This window comes from Cygnus olor, chromosome 2, assembly GCF_009769625.2.
Source record: "Cygnus olor isolate bCygOlo1 chromosome 2, bCygOlo1.pri.v2, whole genome shotgun sequence".
In the NCBI taxonomy this organism is placed as follows: Eukaryota; Metazoa; Chordata; class Aves; order Anseriformes; family Anatidae; genus Cygnus; species Cygnus olor.
Window position 1 is genome coordinate 41,900,496 of NC_049170.1, and position 18,086 is coordinate 41,918,581.

At 38.8% G+C, this 18,086-nt stretch overlaps 1 protein-coding gene across 8 annotated transcripts in view; it reads right to left on the reverse strand.

Moving 5' to 3' along the window:
* Positions 1-8,234: 8,234 nt before the first annotated feature.
* The window catches only part of NEK10 (NIMA related kinase 10), a 102,512-nt gene continuing 92,660 nt past the window's right edge, over positions 8,235-18,086 (reverse strand). For 4 of the 8 annotated variants that reach the window (XM_040548925.1, XM_040548921.1, XM_040548923.1 and 1 more), the window contains one exon: positions 17,098-17,443. In XM_040548925.1, coding sequence (XP_040404859.1) covers positions 17,230-17,443 — 214 coding nt within the window. In that variant the 3' untranslated portion in view covers positions 17,098-17,229. Of the gene's footprint in view, positions 10,985-17,092; positions 17,444-18,086 lie in introns of those variants that run through there. The other 4 variants (XM_040548924.1, XM_040548926.1, XM_040548927.1 and 1 more) reach the window with 3 other exon arrangements.

An 18,086-nucleotide genomic window follows, 5' to 3' on the forward strand; every position in this document is an offset into this window, starting at 1 on the left:
AATCAGAGAACAAACCTTGGAAAATGGCTTGAGGAAATGCACCTTTTTATGTATAAGTATGCTACGTTCTCTTACAAAAGCAAGGCAGGAATACATGAAACAACGCAAACAGAAGTTGAATAAAAATAAAAGCTTAGATTAAGAATTGATTTAAAATTAGAATTAAAACCTGGATACCACAACAGCTGGGCATAGCTTGGTTTTATATGGAGACTTTCTTATTCCTTTATTAATTACACTGAGAAAACTCCTTTTGATAGGAAGTTGTACAAAGCTTCCAGGTACCCTGCGAAAGGGCACAATCAACTTCTGCAATGCCTTTATAGCAGCAGTTTCAACAAAGCAAGCCTCCCCCAAGTACTGTACTTGCTAAGATAGCCTCAGTGTGCTGGATGTTGGTTTACCACTCTGAAGAAATATTACTTTTTTTTTTTCTATTATACTGGTAAGAAGTTGCAAGTATACTTCCTCTAGGAATTCCATATTTTAGAACAATGTTTCCTCAGTTGATGTGGGACTTCAGTGCTAGATGCAACAATTCAAAAGGCCACAGGATCCAGAAAATGCATAAAGGAGACAAATGGATTCTCATTCTTGGAAAGAATCACAGAATCACAGAATTGAAGGGGTTGGAAGGGCCCTTGAAAGATCATCGGGTCCAACCCCCCGCCAAAGCAGGTTTCTTAGAGCAGGCTGGCCAGGTAGGTGTCCAGATGGGCCTTGAATATCTCCAGAGAAGGAGACTCCACAACCTCCCTGGGCAGCCTGTTCCAGTGCTCCGTCACCCACACTGTGAAGAAGTTCTTTCGCATGTTGGTGCGGAACTTCCTGTGCTCTATCTTGTGGCCATTACCCCTTGTCCTATCCCCACAAACCACTGAAAAGAGGTTGGCCAAATCCCTCTGTCTCCCACACCTCAGGTATTTATACACATTGATGAGATCCCCTCTCAGTCTTCTTTTCTCCAGGCTGAGCAGACCCAGGTCTCTCAGCCTTTCTCCATAGGGAAGATGCTCCAGGCCCCGTATCATCTTTGTGGCCCTCCGCTGGACTCTTTCCAGGAGTTCCCTGTCTTTTTTGTACCGGGGAGCCCAGAACTGGACACAGTACTCCAGGTGAGGCCTGCCAGGGCAGAGTAGAGGGGGAGGATCCCCTCCCTTGACCTGCTGGCCATGCTCCTTTTAATGCACGCCAGGATCCCATTGGCCCTCTTGACCACAAGGGCACACTGCTGGCTCATGGTCAATCTGTCGTCCACCAGGACCCCCAGCTCCTTCTCCTCAGAGCTCCTCTCCAGCAGGTCGTCCCCCAGCCTGTACTGATATGTCCGGTTGTTCCTTCCCAGGTGCAGGACTCTACACTTGCTCTTATTAAACCTCATTTGGTTTCTTCCTGCCCATCTCTCCAGCTGGTCCAGGTCTCGCTGAATGGCACCACAGCCTTCTGGCGTGTCAGTCACTCCTCCCAGCTTTGTGTCATCAGCGTACTTGCTGAGGGCAGACACTATTCCCTCATCAAGGTCGTCGATGAAGATGTTGAACAAGACTGGACTCAGCACCGACCTCTGGGGAATGCCGCTAGTCACAGGTCTCCAGCCGGACTCTGCGCCTCCGATCACGATCCTCTGAGCTCGGCCAGTCAGCCAGTTCTCAACCCACCTAACTGTCCACTCCTCTATCCCACACTTTCTCAGCTTTGCTATCAGGACGTCATGGGAGACAGTATCGAAAGCCTTGCTAAAGTCAAGGTAGATGACATCCACTGCTCTCCCCGCATCTACCCAGCTGGTGATGCCATCATAGAAGGCAACAAGGTTGGTCGAGCACGACTTCCCCTTGTTGAATCCATGCTGACTACTCCTCATAACGTTCTTCTCTTCCAATTGCTTGGAGATGAATTCCAGAACAAGCTGTTCCAACACCTTTCCAGGGACGGAGGTGAGACTGACTGGCCTACAGTTTCCCGGATCCTCCTTCTTGCCCTTCTTGAAGACTGGAGTGACATTGGCTATCCTCTAATCTTCAGGCACCTCTCCTGTTCTCCAGGACCTTTCAAAGATGATAGAGAGCGGTTCGGTGATCACCTCTGCCAACTCCCTTAGCACACTAAGGGAGAATGGGGCTGCCCTCCTTATAATAAGTACTTAGCAAGTATGGGAAGTCTCATGTCCCTACAAAAGAAATTGTAGAAAGGTAGCCTGATCAGATACTTAAAACATTCCACAGAGTATAGTGATTTCAGCAAAACAGTGCTGAGTTATTACTGCTGTGCTTTGCATTTACTGGACCTTTTCAATAGCTGTCCAACAATTCTGCTCAGTTTCACCTAGTGAAATCTGATATAAGGTGAGTTTCCTATTGAAAAAAAAAAGAAAAAAAAAAAAAGGTTGAACCCGCTGATTGCCACTAGCATACCTCTCAGCAGTCAACCCTTTCTGAGAGCTGGACAAGGAGAAATAAATTCATTGTTGATTTTCCTGTTCAGGATCACAGTACTTTCCATTGTCTATTACTACTTTAAGTCAGGAACATCTATTGCCATCCATCCTATAATTATTTTTTTCAATACAAAATATCACTCTTAGTGTATCATCATTTAATAATGAACTCTCGGGAAAAGCTCTTTCTGAAAGACAGTGGGCAGGTCACTCAAGGCAAAGCTCTAATTGACTGCCAGGCTTCTTTATACAAACTGAGAGGGTATTCAAACTGTATGTAAAGGAGCATGGGGAATGTCTGTCTCAGAGAAGAGAAGATGACAGATAGGTCAACTTTAATTTAAGCCTAACTGAAGGTATCTTTAAAAATAGCTGTCTGCAGTTACAGTGCTACACCTCCCTCATTTATTTAATGCCTACACTCTGCAATATAAACCTAATTGCAGAAATGATCCATTCAGCACAGCATAATATAAGACTAACAGATTGCATTGTAGAGCTCTACAAAAGTCTCTGGGGTTTATTGTGCTGCTGCTGGCTCCTACAGGTCTTCACAAGTGGACCACTCATACTAACACTGCTAACAGGTGTAACATTGGTCATTCCTGATTCTGCTTGGCACACTGGTGCCTCCAGTTTATTTTTACTGGCTGGATTTGCATCACAAATGAATCACAACAGTTACTGGGTACACAACCCTTTAGGCAGATGCTGTGTCATCCGCTCTGGGCCAGAGCACCAGATCTACTACATCAAACTGACACAGTGTGCCAACATTCATCATCCTATACAATTCCATTGTATCATGACCTACCTGCCTAAGAAAAGGTAAAGAATGAATCATTATGATCAATTTAAAGAAATGCAAACCTTCAATTCCAGATACTATTAGTTAAAACATATAATAATAGTAGTAATAACTTTCTAAATGAAGTAAATACAATGTATAGTTTCAATGACTTTATAAAGAGAGGACTGAGTTTGTTAAACATATACATATTACACTGTTGAAGAAACTCAGTTAGGAAGGTACTCTGTGGAATAACTCCATCCCTATATTGCCTGAGGACCAGCTGGAAAAGATGAGAAATATAAGTAGGCTTACAGAGCAAAATATCTGAACTACCACCCTCCAGTAATATATCCTCATAGTTAACGTGATCTTTTCAACACCTAGAAGTTGAACTATTCCTCTTGGAGCTCCACTGAAGGAGTCAAGATACCCACAGATGGCTGGAAGGGCACGTTCTGCTCAGTTCACAAGGCCGGTGCTCTCTTCCTGACTGCCAACGCTGCCATGTAGGCTGCACCAGATGCACAGGCAGTGAGTTGTAAGTATTCAGACCACATCTTTGGCAAAGGGGATCATTTCTCCATCCTGCACAATAGATCTCCTGGTTTTAGCTTTTCCTTTTTATCCTGCGGTGGCACCGTTTGCTGCTCTGAAAGACAACTAGCTCACCACTTGTTCAGCCATGTGGTCATGCACTCAGAAACTGCAATTCACATTTTGGCAAGCTCTGAAACATTCTCTCTTTTCAAATGAGTATTGCTGATCACACATCAGCCAGACCCTACTGACCACACTTGCGTAACATGGCCTTCTTTTCAGAGACAAGGGAACATGGCTACTGTGTTAACGGCTTGTACTTCTTGAGTGTATTAAGAGCAGCACACAGGCTACATAAGCAAACATCACTGCATTTTGAAAAGTTCTTATAGCTGCAATCCTGTAGCTCTGCAATATAGTACTACCATTGCTAATTACAGGCTGTCCTGGTTTCAGTTAGGACAGAGTTAATTTTCCTCCTAGTAGCTGGTAGGGTGCTATGTTTTGGATTAGGATGAGAAGAGTGCTGATAACATGCTGATGTTTTAATTGTTGCAGAGCAGTGCTTACACCAAGCCAAGGACTTTTCAGCTTCTCGCTCTGTCCTGCCAGCGAGCAGGCTAGGGGTGCAGCAGGAGCTGGGAGGGGACAGACCTGGGACAGCTGACCCACACTGGCCAAAGGGGTATTCCATACCATCTGATGTCATGCTAAACAATATATAGGGGTGGCTAGCTGGGGTGGGGGGGGCGGCTGCTCGGGGATAGGCTGGGCATCGGTCAACGGGTGGTGAGCAATTGCGTTGGGCATCACTTATTTCGTACACATTATTATTATTAATACTATTATCATTATTATTATTATTATTGTTATTATTATTTTCCTGTCTTAATAAACTGTCTTTATCTCAACTCACAGGCTTCACTTTCCCATTTCTCTCCCCCATCCCAGAGAGGGAGGGGGGAGGGTGAGCGAATGGCTGTGTGGTGTTTAGCTGCCAGCCGGGTTAAACCACAACACAGGCCATAAACTTCATGCTAAATATGCAAGGCTTCTCAGGTCTGCTCTCTCTGAGCTTGTCTTGACCTCCCCACAGCTTTGTTTTACTTAGCATAGCCAAGACTCCTTTAACTGACCAGGTGTGTGCCACTCATTTGTTTCACTTTTGTTTATCTTTATACAGTACAACCATAGCTTTAAACAAATCTCAACTCTATGCAGAATGAGATACCTATGACTAGGATAATGATGTAGTATCAAGAGATATAGGTCTGGTCCAATGGAAGAGGCCTTGAGAAGTGGAGACACAGGATGCAGTGCAGAGGAGTACAGGTATGGGATGACAGGAGATGAGGCAAGTCTCCAGACTTGGCACTGGAGACTACAAACCACTCGCCCATGATCAACAACAAAATGCAGACCTGGACAAAACTGAGTCTAGAGGTAACCAAGAGGAAAAAGAATTAGTATCCAACACACGTAAAATGCACCATACATTAAAAATTCAGGTGTATCTTGGAGCTGTAGATAACAGCAAAGGCGCAAAAGCCTGATAGAAAACTAATAAAAATTATCCCAGCTGGTGGATTCTAGAGTGAGGAAGAAGGAGCCATCAATATGACCATCATATTCCTCCTGGCACAGGACTCAGATGCTGACAACTCACAATAACACCCCCACGAGAATGAAGCCACTGAACTTACGACACAGAGGAGCAGTGAAAGGGTGGCATAGCCCCCCAGAAATGGGAAGAAGCTAAGTATTTGCAAAGCAATTTTAATTTCATTATTATTCTTTCTCTTTCAGTAACAGATTTAGATTAATAAAGATTCTTGAATTAGACTGCTAAGATTTCAACTGTACAAATAAAATTAAAAAAAAAACACATGGTGAACTCTCTCTCTCTCTATATATATATATATATACATGTAAAAATTTCCTTTTCTTCTTTGTCCATAAACAAGATTTTGAGTGTAGCACACTACCAATTCCATAGCTGAGACTAACACCCAACAGCATCTATACTTGCTATACCAATGGAGACAGAGGCAGACAAAAGACAGTAGTGCAGTAACGGTACATCTAAATTCTGAGCAAAAATGAGTAAATCCAGCTACAGCTTAAGTGAAGGAACATGTCCTGGTTGGTGAAATTAAAAACATACTGGAGCTGCTTTGAAAGCAGGGAAAGAAAGAAGTTGGGCCAAAACATGGCAGTTGTCAATTAGTTTAATTGAGGAATCAAAATTCTATTGGATGCAAGTTTTTAGTTTGGGAGAAAATCTGAGGACTCTCAGATGTCAAATATTTTAAAATAAGTAGTTCTCTCGTTGTGATTCTCACCATCTCCTGTTAAGAACAGCTAAACAGAGAACATTCATATGATTAAGCTTCCTGCAAGTCAAGAAACAAAATGACTCATAAGACCTTTCTTTCCCAATTACTATTGCCTATCTAGGCAAATTAAACAATAAAACTTTCAGTTCAGAAGATTTTAAATTCAAATCCATGGCTAATGCATACAGTCAAAACCAAACATTCTCACATGGTTTCCTCTTTTCGCCTTTCCTGAGATTCAGAATTGCCAGTTCTTCCCAAAAGCAGGCTAGAATTTCCTACAAATTACATGCATGCTAAAATTGAGTATATTATTCAGTTTGAGAAGGTCAATGATAAAAGCTTTCTTGGTTTTAGAAAGGAATGTTTTTGGCTTTTCTTATTTAATTAACATAAGTCCATAAGTCCATAAGCTAGTTGTCCAATTTCTTGGTATGAAATACCAATAATGAGGCAGTAATTCTGTAAGTTGCAATAGCTGTAAGAAACAATCTCTTATACGTTATTCTGTGACTGTAAACAGGAATTCCCATATAGAATAAAACTGATGATCTCCTGTCAACATTTGATTATTCAAGGATATGACAGGGGACTTGGAAATGATTCAGGTAGAGCAAAACATATGTAAATCAGACTACAGAATATACGCACAGTGCATTCTCCTGAGAAATAACTTGTAAGTAGGTGACTAAACAAGGTAGGTGCAAGTATGAATAACAGAAGGCAGAATACTACATAATCGCAGGTACTTCACTGCAGCCAAGAAAACTGAAGGACAGGCCTGTGTAAACCACAGCTTAGATTAATTCACACATAATCAAAAGTTAGCAGTGTATAGTTAGTACAGTGCCTTCAACACTTTGGAACCTTTTTCAGTTAGCTAAATAATTACATCCACACCTGTTGCTCTGGTTTTTGCATAGATTACATTAAAGATTAAAAGCATACAAGGAAAAAAAATGAGAGAGACACACCTTGAAGGATACCAGTTACGCACTGGATCGGAACTCAGGAGTTGTAGGTCCCATTCTCAAGTTTGCTGCTGATTTGCTTAATTGGGTAACTTGTATTTATTTTCTGTCTTTCCCAAAATATGCTTTATCTATATGTTCTATACAGAATTTAGCCATACAGAAATTATTCATGGCAGAACTGGCTCGTTACTTCTCATGTAATGTAAAATACAATGTACCCTGATTATCAATGGAGGACATCTATGTACTAATGCCATGAATTAATTGACAGCTAAGATAATCAAACTTCTGTGGCAGTTAATTGCTCTGCATTCTGTGTTTTCAAACTAAAACCAGAAGTTCCAGTATTACAGATACATGGGTTAGTATTTAATGACATGCATCCAACACGGACTATTTTAAGGACCCACTATAGTGATCTAGATGAGAAAAGAAAAATTTTCTGAACTGCTTGCAGCTCTTTCCAGGCAGTATTGCATCACAAACACAATCTACTACAGAAGACCTCTTTTGCAACATATAGTTTAAATCTAATGATACACAGATATTTCATTTTCACAAAATGATGCCCAAAGGATATCTGCAAATTCCTATTTATAAGAAAATAGCATAAGAGAACAGATATTCTTTGTAGCAAGAATTCACTGGCAAGCCAAAATAAAATAATGGGCAGAATTCTTCATATTTACCCTCACTAAATTACTCGTATAGTTCTATGTGAATATCCATTTTTAAGCAAGTCCTACGTTAATAGTTCAGAAGCAATCAAATGACTGATTTCAACACTGTTCAGAGCAAAAAAATATCTGTATGCATACACTTAGCATTGCTGACTTTTGATGGTATTGGTGGCATGCTTCATAACACATACAGGGGCACACAGGGTCAACTGAGACACATTATACAAACTGTCTACCATTTTAATGCGGTCATTTTCCTTATCATTCCACTGTTTTGACCAGTGCTGCTTTCAAAATCATTAACAGCACAAGGGCAATGACCACTTTCAAGAAATGCTTTAAAAAAAGTGTCAGCTCTTTTCTACAGCAGCCAGCACGCCAGTTCAATTGCAACCAGGGAGAAAAAAAAATCTCGGTGAACTCCAGTAACGGAAAAGAAAAGGCCACTGATTCTCTGGTTTGATTTGCCTTGGTAGACCCAGCTGGACATGCCACCAATCTACATCCCATCCTGTAGTTACTGGAAAGAAGTTTGCTCTCCTTTGCTAGCCACAATCTAGTAATCCATCATTCACAGTCAAAAATGAGCACAACATTTGCTTCAAAGTTAACAGCACTACAAATATATTAAGAGAAATATAATAGGAGTCATCATATTCATTTCTAAACAAAAATAATGCCATCACATACGAATGAACACTGCACTATCACATGCATCCAGACAAAAAATAAACAATGCTACTTCAAAACATTCTTGAAAAAAAGGTTGAAAGTATTTCTAATGAATTCATTAGTCTGACTTTTTAAAATTATAAGACATTTCTGCACAAAGATATTAAAATAGGTTACAATTTTAAGTGTAGACTTGTTTCATACTATTTTAATGGAAATTGATTATGAGAATTGAAATGCAATTTGAGTAGGACTAGCATATCAAGGTTTAATTTAAATGAAGTGTTTTTGGATAAAAGACCAGTGAAATCAGTTCCAGTGGCAGCCATATACAGCGTAGATTTACCTTATAATCCATCAGATTTAAACATACTGCATTCCCTTTCTAGGGAAAGCAAAACTAGCACACTGAACTAGACTAGGAATTGCTTTTTTAGTGGTAGCATTGCAGGAAATGTATCATCTACAGTAATTAAAACAACTTTGGAAACAGTAACTTATGGAATTATATGCCTTGGCCAGGCAAGATGTCTGAGAACCTTTCTATTTCAAAATGACAGAGTTTACTTTAGCATTCAAAAGCTACAAAGAAAAACAGGGGAAATTATACTAAGGCTACCTTCAGGTTTGCCAGGTAGAAAATACCTGTTTTTGAAGATGCCCAAGGTAATGACATTCATTTTCATTTTGCTGTAGTTACAGCATGTACAATCTTTAATTTGTGTCCTTAAAACAGATGCCATATGGACGTTACTGGCTAAAATTACACTTAAAAGAACATACTTTAAGGTTGGGGTCTACATTCAGTAAGATGTGGTGGTAAAGTTGCAGGCATGGCACACTGTCACTGTCAATCACTGACAAGTGTTAGGTGGCCCTCTCCTTCAGACAGACATAAGGAGATACACCTGTATAATGTTTAGTATTACCCATGGCAGCAGGTACAGGGAAAGAAGAGAGCAGGGGATAATTGAAGGATATGCAATGATGGTAAATATTAAAGTTAAATGAGACTGACTGAAGACAAAATGCTGGTTCTCCTTTACATTGACTCCACAAGGACGTCAATAGCACGTGCTATTTTCCTTCTTCAGAACACTTTATCTATGTCCTCACTATAGAACATACAATGACCAACTTTACCCTTTTGATTTGATTTCTAAAGCAGCCATTAATAGACCTTTGCTGTTATAACTATACTATTGTGTAGGTGTAAAGATAGCACCTGATGACTTTTTGCATAATATATATATGAAAAGAGAGTCCTTTTTCACCACTTCATAATTTGGATTGTAAGTCATGCATTATAGGTGAAATAATACCTTGAATTACTTGAATACCTTGAATAGCAATAATACCTTGAATACTCTTGAGTTGTTAGGAAATGAATGCTAGTTAGCAATTTATAGTTAAAAACAAACTACTGGAGCTGGGGAAGATGGGGAACAATCTTCGCCAGCCTTTGAAAAGCACAGAATGTACCTCTGTATCAAATTACTTATGAATAATCATATGATGACCATAACTTTAATAATTTTCAACAATGTCAGCAAGTGCATTCTGGTTATTTTCAACAGTTAAGATTGCCACAGTATCAACTGCATAGAAAAGCCTTTGTACTTTATAAGTATTCCTTACTGAATTGTAGACACACACACACAAAAAAAGCTTCTTGCTGCTACAGTGAGATTTTTATCTCCATTTAATATAGAGTGAATAAATATTGAAATTCTCAAAGTTCTTTTTAGTACTAAAGTTTTGATTAGCAAAGCATGTATTTAATTTAGTCTGTTAATAAATGAATGTGTATATAAAATGTATGCATATGACACTTTATATACACATGTCTATAAAATGCATGCCTAAAAATTGACATATAATATACAGACATTTTGAAATAGCTGTAAAAACAGCTATTTTAAAATAACAGTCCTTCCAGGTGCTATGCCAGTTGCAAATAATGACTATTAACATGTCATACAAGCATTAGAATTTGCAGCTACCTAAATGCAAGTAAAAAAAAATCTAAATATTAAAATCATATTGTCGATGTTTAATCTGTTTCTAATTTTCATACAGGGAACCTACATATATTTTCTATCTGGTGATATTGCAAAGCTTTTTTCTTCCCTTGGAAGACATAAGTGGATATAAATAAGGCTACAGGCTTTGAACTATGAAAAGCCTGACTATGCAGCAATTCTTAAAAAAATACATAAAAATAGAAGGTATGTACTGCTGGGAGTCGTGTTTTCCTCATAATGTATAAACCTGGAAGCATTGTTCACAGGGTTCTATGTAAAGTGCTTATGCTGTAAACAAAGCTAAAGTTAACAGTATCATCCTGAAAAATCACAAGGTTTCTTGAAACTGTCCAACACTTGAATTCCTTCTCGTTGCTATTTAACGAGCAAAACTTGCCCCCTTTGGTAATCAGACAGCAACAGCTGAAACACAGGCAGTTTGACTTCACCAGGAGCAGTTCTAAACTCTTTGTTCAGAATTATGAGTTCTCTTCTTTTGCTGGATAGTCCTTTGTTGGATAGTAGAAATACCTGGGGGGAAAAAGAAGCTAGTTAATATGTGTGGGAACTAAGAATTCCCTGCTACTCACACTCACCAGGTCTGGGATCAATCTCTGCACTATCAGCAGAAAGCTACCATGCTATGACTATAACGCACAATCTAAGGAACCTCAGAAGTCTATCCAAACAAATGTTTTAGTTCAGAATTTAGAACAGAGTTTGATGCAGAAATCTCCGTGTGAAATTCTATCATTTATGCTATACACAGGGAATTAGTTTGCCTAATGGTCCTCTGACTCAAAATTTATGGACTTGCCTGCACTGCATACAAATAGAATTAGAGCAGCATGGTGTAAAGGTCTCCCACAGCTAATCAATGAGGCCCGAATGCAACACACTGCATCTGCGGGCCAGCTTTAACTTATGCTGCTGATGTAACACCTCCAGAGACTTCAACATAATGGAGAACTAGTTGAAAGAAAGTCTTTAACATCACTTCCTTCTCCTCTTCTAATTCCTTTCTTGAATGCTATACAGAAAATTAGCACAGAAAGTGTTCGAGCCACTTCTGTTGACTTCATATAGGTGAAGACTGCCTCAGAATCAGGTTTAATTACATTATTAGAATTATCCTATTAACATATGTAAAAAGGCTTCTTCTCATAAACGGTGCTGCGAGAACGTAAAATAGGCATTTCTTTTTTGTCTCTATTTCAAGAGCAAAACCTCTTCAGAACGTTTTCCTTGACATAAGTTTACAGCAAGTATAACCCAGATATCCAAAGCCCTTTCATACGTGCCTCTATACAGCCAGCCCCTCAGGATGCACAGCATTACATTGATTACTGAAGTACTGAAAGATTCAGCAGTGTTCCAGTAATGAGGAAAAGAAACATATGAAAAATAACTTCTGCTACATTTAAATCCCTAGGCTGAAAGGTCATTATTTAAGTTGGAAAACCAAGTGCACATAAGAGAAACACACAGACTAAAGGCTGACAGCAACCTTTCATTCAGCCCCATACGTGGATAACATAATTAATGAGGCACTGTATCTGTGCAAAAAATAGGATGTAGTCACACAGCAAAAATATTTACCATGATTCAGAAGAGTACTTTCTATATCTTTCTTGAATCACAACTTCTGCAATATAGTTAATAATAATACTTAACATAAAGATTTGTGTATGTTGTTTCCTAATTTTTACATCATAAACAAACCCCTCTCCAGGTATTTTGTTGTGATATCACCCTCACAGTTCATCTACAAGACTGAAAATATTAACTGCAATGCGCAGACTCCGTCATTAAGTTAATAAATAGCTTCTAGCAGATATGGGTAGCTATCCTCACATGAGGACCAGCACCAGATGATGATGACACATGCACTTTTCTGACAACGTAAGAAAGGACACTGCACTTGAGTGCTCCAGTTGCCAGAGGCTCAACGTTCTGTCTCAGCTTTTGAACTTGCCAGCTTTTCTGCATGGCTCTTTTGTAGGCCTATGATTTCTACCATCTGGCCTTACTGAAAACCATTCTATTCACCTAGTGAGTCCCAGCCACAGGTTCTTCCCTTCCACATACCAGTATCTCCTCCAGGATTCTTTTATTTTGTCTCTTGCTGTTCTTGACTCTGCATTAGATTTATCTACTGCTCACTTCCTGGCCTTCTTCTCATCAGTCGCTACTTATCATTTCTTTTCACAGACACTATCTTACAATGATCAGATAAACTTTTTCTTCTGATGTCTAGACTTGATCTGATAACATTTCTGTGCTCCATCAAGACTACTGTTCAACATATACATGCTGCGATTTCTTAAAATTATAACTTGGTTACATTGGCACAAATTTCTAAGAGAATGGTTAAAGTCATACTTGTGACAAAAGATGTACTTTCTTAGCCAAAATTGAAATCCTTGTTCTAATGCAGCGCTTAATAAAATGTCACTAGATTTCTTTTTTTTTTCTTTTTTAATGTGGGCAAGCAGTGTAGGGCAAAGCTTCATATTTTTAATATCTTAATCCAGTGCTTTAAAAGCTAAAATCTTTCAGCTCCTTCAGTAGCACAGATTTCTATAGCTACAGAACTCCATGGAAACGTGGAAAACTCAGGAGATCGTGGTGTTTTTACAGACACAAAATTCCAGTAAGACAAACAGTTATTCCTTGATTTTACATAATTTCCAGATAATTAGTCTTAAGTAAAATATTTTAAACTAAATTTCAAAACTCAGGCTGATACTTTGATAAGGCCTAAGAATTATCTTCTCTTAAGGATTACTATGTCAGAGCCATGAAGATCTGGCTTCCCCATATCCATAAATACAAGTTCTACTGGTAAAAATGCAGTCTTCTTGGGAAAGTGATGCAACTACAGTATTCTGAGGAATACTGTGACAGTTAGTACCGTATTGGCAGCCCAGAATAACTTTGGTTGTATCCTACACTGCTATATCAAAACAACAACCTGTTTATCAGTCATCAACCATCCTACCAGTCATCAAGGATATCTTGAGACAGTTAAAAATGTTTTAACTTTGAATGATTGTGACTTCTAAACACTGAGGCCAATCATGTCTTCCATTTGTTAGAAAACTTTCAGGTTATCTTGCACTTAGCCTTAAAAGAAAGTAAGCCTATTCCCCAAACTCCTTTCAACTGCATCTTGCTGTGACGTGGAAAGGTATTACATTCTTTTCAGATAAATTGACCTAGCTGGACCAAACCATAAAAGAGAAGGAAGGAAGGGAAGGAAGGGAAGGAAGGGAAATTTCCCCTTCATTTCAACTCAGTGTACTGTTCAAAAAAGCTGTGTAAGGTACAGTTCTGCTAGCACAAGAATGACTCCAGACTACAGTGAGCTTTTTCAATTGCCTTGGGTAGGAATCTGCCTTCTTGTTTAATGTTATTTGACAGACTTTATCTATGCTCTGTACAAGAACTCTGCCAAGTAGATATCTCAGACATACAAAAGTCAGTCCCAGAGTAAATCTTTTCCTTAAACTAGTAGAAAGATCCACTTCAGAACTGCAAGAGCACACCCATATTAACTCAGCCAAACAAGTCTGTGATGACAGATGCTTCCACTCAAAGATGGGAAGCTCATATAAGAACGTCTGAGAGCTCAGGGCATGTGATCTCTGCAAGGGATCAGAGCCATCTGCCTAGTGTTGAAAACAGTCATTCCCACAGTCCAAATGCTGACAGACAGCTTCATAAACATGCACTTTTTCTACAGACAGTGTGGACTTCAGGCATTTCCACTGTTAGGAGACCACTTAATTTGTGTATCATCACTGAACTGTATCAACGAGCCAGTACCTACCAGGCATCCAAAATTCTGTAGTAGTCCAGACAAGCCTTCATTTATTTATTTTTTTTCAGCAAAAGAACTGAAATGCACCTCCTGCCTCGCCTACCTTATTGCTAAAGAGAATCTTCAGCAAACTGAGTGAAGAGAGATGTTTTGTGTCATTCATAGTCCTGCCACAGGATTAGATTATTTTGGTACTTACACCAGAAGGATTCCTGGATCACTTCTCTGTTCTGCCCAACACAATTTCATGAATTATAACCAAGTTCTAAATCTAAGTAATTTATACGTAGCAGCCCTGATGCTAGCCAAATCTAGTAATCTTGATGCTAACTATCTGGTAGAGCTCTAAACAGTTTATGCTACAGCTCCTATCATGCTGGTTCACAGAAAACAGCCTGAAATAAAAATCTTAATTAGACTGACTTACTAACTAAAAGGAGAAAAGTGTTTTGTTTTTATATTGTAGTATCAGAAGAACTAAAATCCTCCTTCTGTGTCATTGGATTACTATGCATCCCTGAAATGACAGGAACATTCCTGCAATTCTCTAAAGATCCAGCTAGCAGTACCTTTTCTACATTTGGCCATTTGATTCTGCCATGTGTAAGTGCTAATACCCTAGCATCTAAGGCATACATTTTCTCTAGTTTATAAGTCAATATATCTTTAGAGCTCCACTGAACTATTAACAGGAAGTCTTGGCACTTCTCATGTACCTTCTCTTTTGAGTATGGCCAATACTAGCGTGGCTGTAACAACTTAATAAAGTTTTTGTCTCTAGAAAGCACAAAAAGATGCAGTATGCCTATCACCATATGCAGCGGTGAACTCTATTCAGTTAATGTCTTCAACCCATCTCTTGGCCACATATTTCATTGTCACTGGAACTCTATATATCAATGTGACAGGAGTTAATCACTGCCTTATCCTAAGAGTTGGATGAAACTGAAGCTAGAATCAATTGTGACTCCATGTTTTCACGTTACTTCTCCTTTTTCTAATTTCTGTAGAATATGTTATTTAGGAAAGGTAAGCCAATACTGCCTCTTAGTGGAAGGACAGACAGCTTAAACAGTGTAGTGAATGCTGCTCTGTGGGAATAGGGCTGCACGCTTACAGTGCCACACAGACCTGCAGCTGAGTAGATCAAACACTCTACCAGTCACAGATGTTTAAAATAAAACAAAATAAAACAAAACAAAGCAGGACTGCTGAGCTTTTGCTTTTTTACCTCACTGGGGAGAAGTACAAACCAACAGATTGCTGGTAAACTTAGATAAACATTCCTGGCCAAAACAATATTCTTTTGTGTTTATGAGATACACTAAGTAAGAATTAACACGGACTATCATTTGGAAGAAGAAAACAATTAACATAAAATGCCAGGCAACATTAACAGAAATTGGTACCAAAATGAAATAAAATAAAATAAAAAAAAATTGTAGCAGTGTCATAAATCGCCCAGACATCACAAAGTCAAAAAATTCACTTTAGATTTCAGAAGCACTGGAGCTGTGTAGTTTTCATCTACTGGCTAGTTTGGTCTGTTCTAGAACATTAAAAAATGTTAACTAAGATAAATACAAATTTGAATTCTTTGGTCATGCAACACAATTAAACAGGCAGAATAGTGTTGAAGAATAAATGGCTGACATGGCGAAAATTTGCAGACAGAAAAAGCCCAAGAAATGCATTTGTATTTTCAGATAATATACCCATGGACCACAGCCCCAGTAACAAATGAAAGCTGCTTCAAATAGGCAAAGTTCAGAATTTGCTGTCATTACTGAGCTATATTATCTTTCTGTGAGTAATACCTTGTGCTATTCTTTGAGTAGTTAAAAATGTATAGCTATCATTAGAACCAGACTTGACAGTTTTCCTCTTTGTGAAATAGCTCTAAGTACATGAATGCTTGTTTCTTTAATTCTAAAACTTCAATAACAATGGAAAAGATTTCACTGAACAAAGACACGAAAATTATAACTGACAACATATTAATATATGCATTTAATTATGAACAATTTTGCCATCTATTCTTATCTGCATTGCAACTGGTTTTGTCCTGTGAAATAAATGCTGAAAGATTTCTCTTGTAAACAGACCTCTTATATGAGCTATGGCACCCAGCTGAACACAACCACCGTCTCTGACAATTGCTATTTTTGTTTATTTATGATATGACAAATCTTCTATCATATAAGTGAGTTGTGCTTGGATTAAGTCTCTTAATGCAACTGATTAAAAATAGACTTCTCCATTGATTTGGGTATTACATATCCAATATGAAGAAGTGTGGTGAAAGTTTGAAACTAGTATTTCTTGTCCTATTCATAAATGACAGGCTCAACAGCAAGGTGCCTGTCACTTATGTGGTATAATATTAAATCTGAATAGGGAAAAAAAAAAGAAAGAAAGACTGGCACAAATGGTGTGATTAGAATAATTTCAAAACACTACATTTTTTTATGCATGTTTACCAAATGTCTGTATAAATATGTAACACAATTGGAGCTCTGAATAATTTCAGGACATTAGGGATAAATGGGCATGAGTTGATTATTCAAGATAAAGCTGAGGGTCATTATCCTCAGCTGGTCATTAATCCCCACGAAATGAAATGACTGCTATTGAGATAGTAATTACTATTATAAAGAAATGGGGGATAACATGATATTTTTCTTATGAACCTCTCTCATTTTCTAAAGAATTCATGCTTTAATCCACACCAAATAAAATTGCCTGAATCACGTTTAACCCTTTATACAGTTAATTAATCTTGCTACAATCTTCATGTCACTGCCCCCAGTTAAGATTTAGTGTCCTATTCCTGGAATTCCGGGGGAACAGCAAGAGGCAACAGTGACAGGAAAGAAACACTAAACACAAAATCCCCCCTAAGCAGAAAGTAAAGAAAAAATATTTTAAGTATGTTTTTTGCATAAAGCATGCTTCATGATGAAGTAGGAAATTGCATTAGTACAGTATATGACATCAAGCTATTTCTTCTGCATTTAATAGTGCTTTTAGCAAAAGCACATGTTCCATGTTGTAGCACAGCAGCTGTGGAAGTCTTTGTTCCAAAACAGAATTCTCCTTGCAGCTTGCCAACATATGGAACTGACACTGTCAAGTTAAATTGTTCAGAAATCCCGAAGAAATTGTCCCTGAAATGAAGAAATAGCTTTAGAAATTTTCAACTTTACCAATTAAGTTTGTGATTTTCTGATGTTTTCTGAGGACTTTTGAGCCTTATAGAATCACAGAATGGTTTGGGTCGGAAAGGACCTTAAGTATCATCTAGTTCCAACCCCCCTTCCATGAGCAGGGACACCTCCCACCAGACAAAGTTGCTCAAAGCCCCATCCAGGCTGCCCCTGAATACTTCCAGGAATGGGGCATCCACAGCTTCTCTGGGCAACCTGTTCCAGTATCTCACCACACTTGTAGTAAAGAATTTCTTCCTGGTATCTAATCTAAATCTACCCTCTTTTAGTTTAAAGCCATTACCCCTTGTCCTATCAGTATCTGCCCGTGTGAAAAAATCACTCTCCATCTTTTTTATAAGCACCTTTTAAGTACTGGAAGGCTACATCAAGGTCTCCACAGAGCCTTCTCTTCTCCAGGCTGAACAGCCCCAGGTCTCTCAGTCTTTCTTCACAGGAGAGGTGCTCCAAGCCTCTGATCATCTCTGTTCCTCCACTGGACTTGCTCTAACAGGTCCACATATTTCTTGTGCTGGGGACTCCAGACCTGGATGCAGTGCTCCAAGTAGGGCATCATGAGGGCAGAGCAGAGGAGGACAATCAG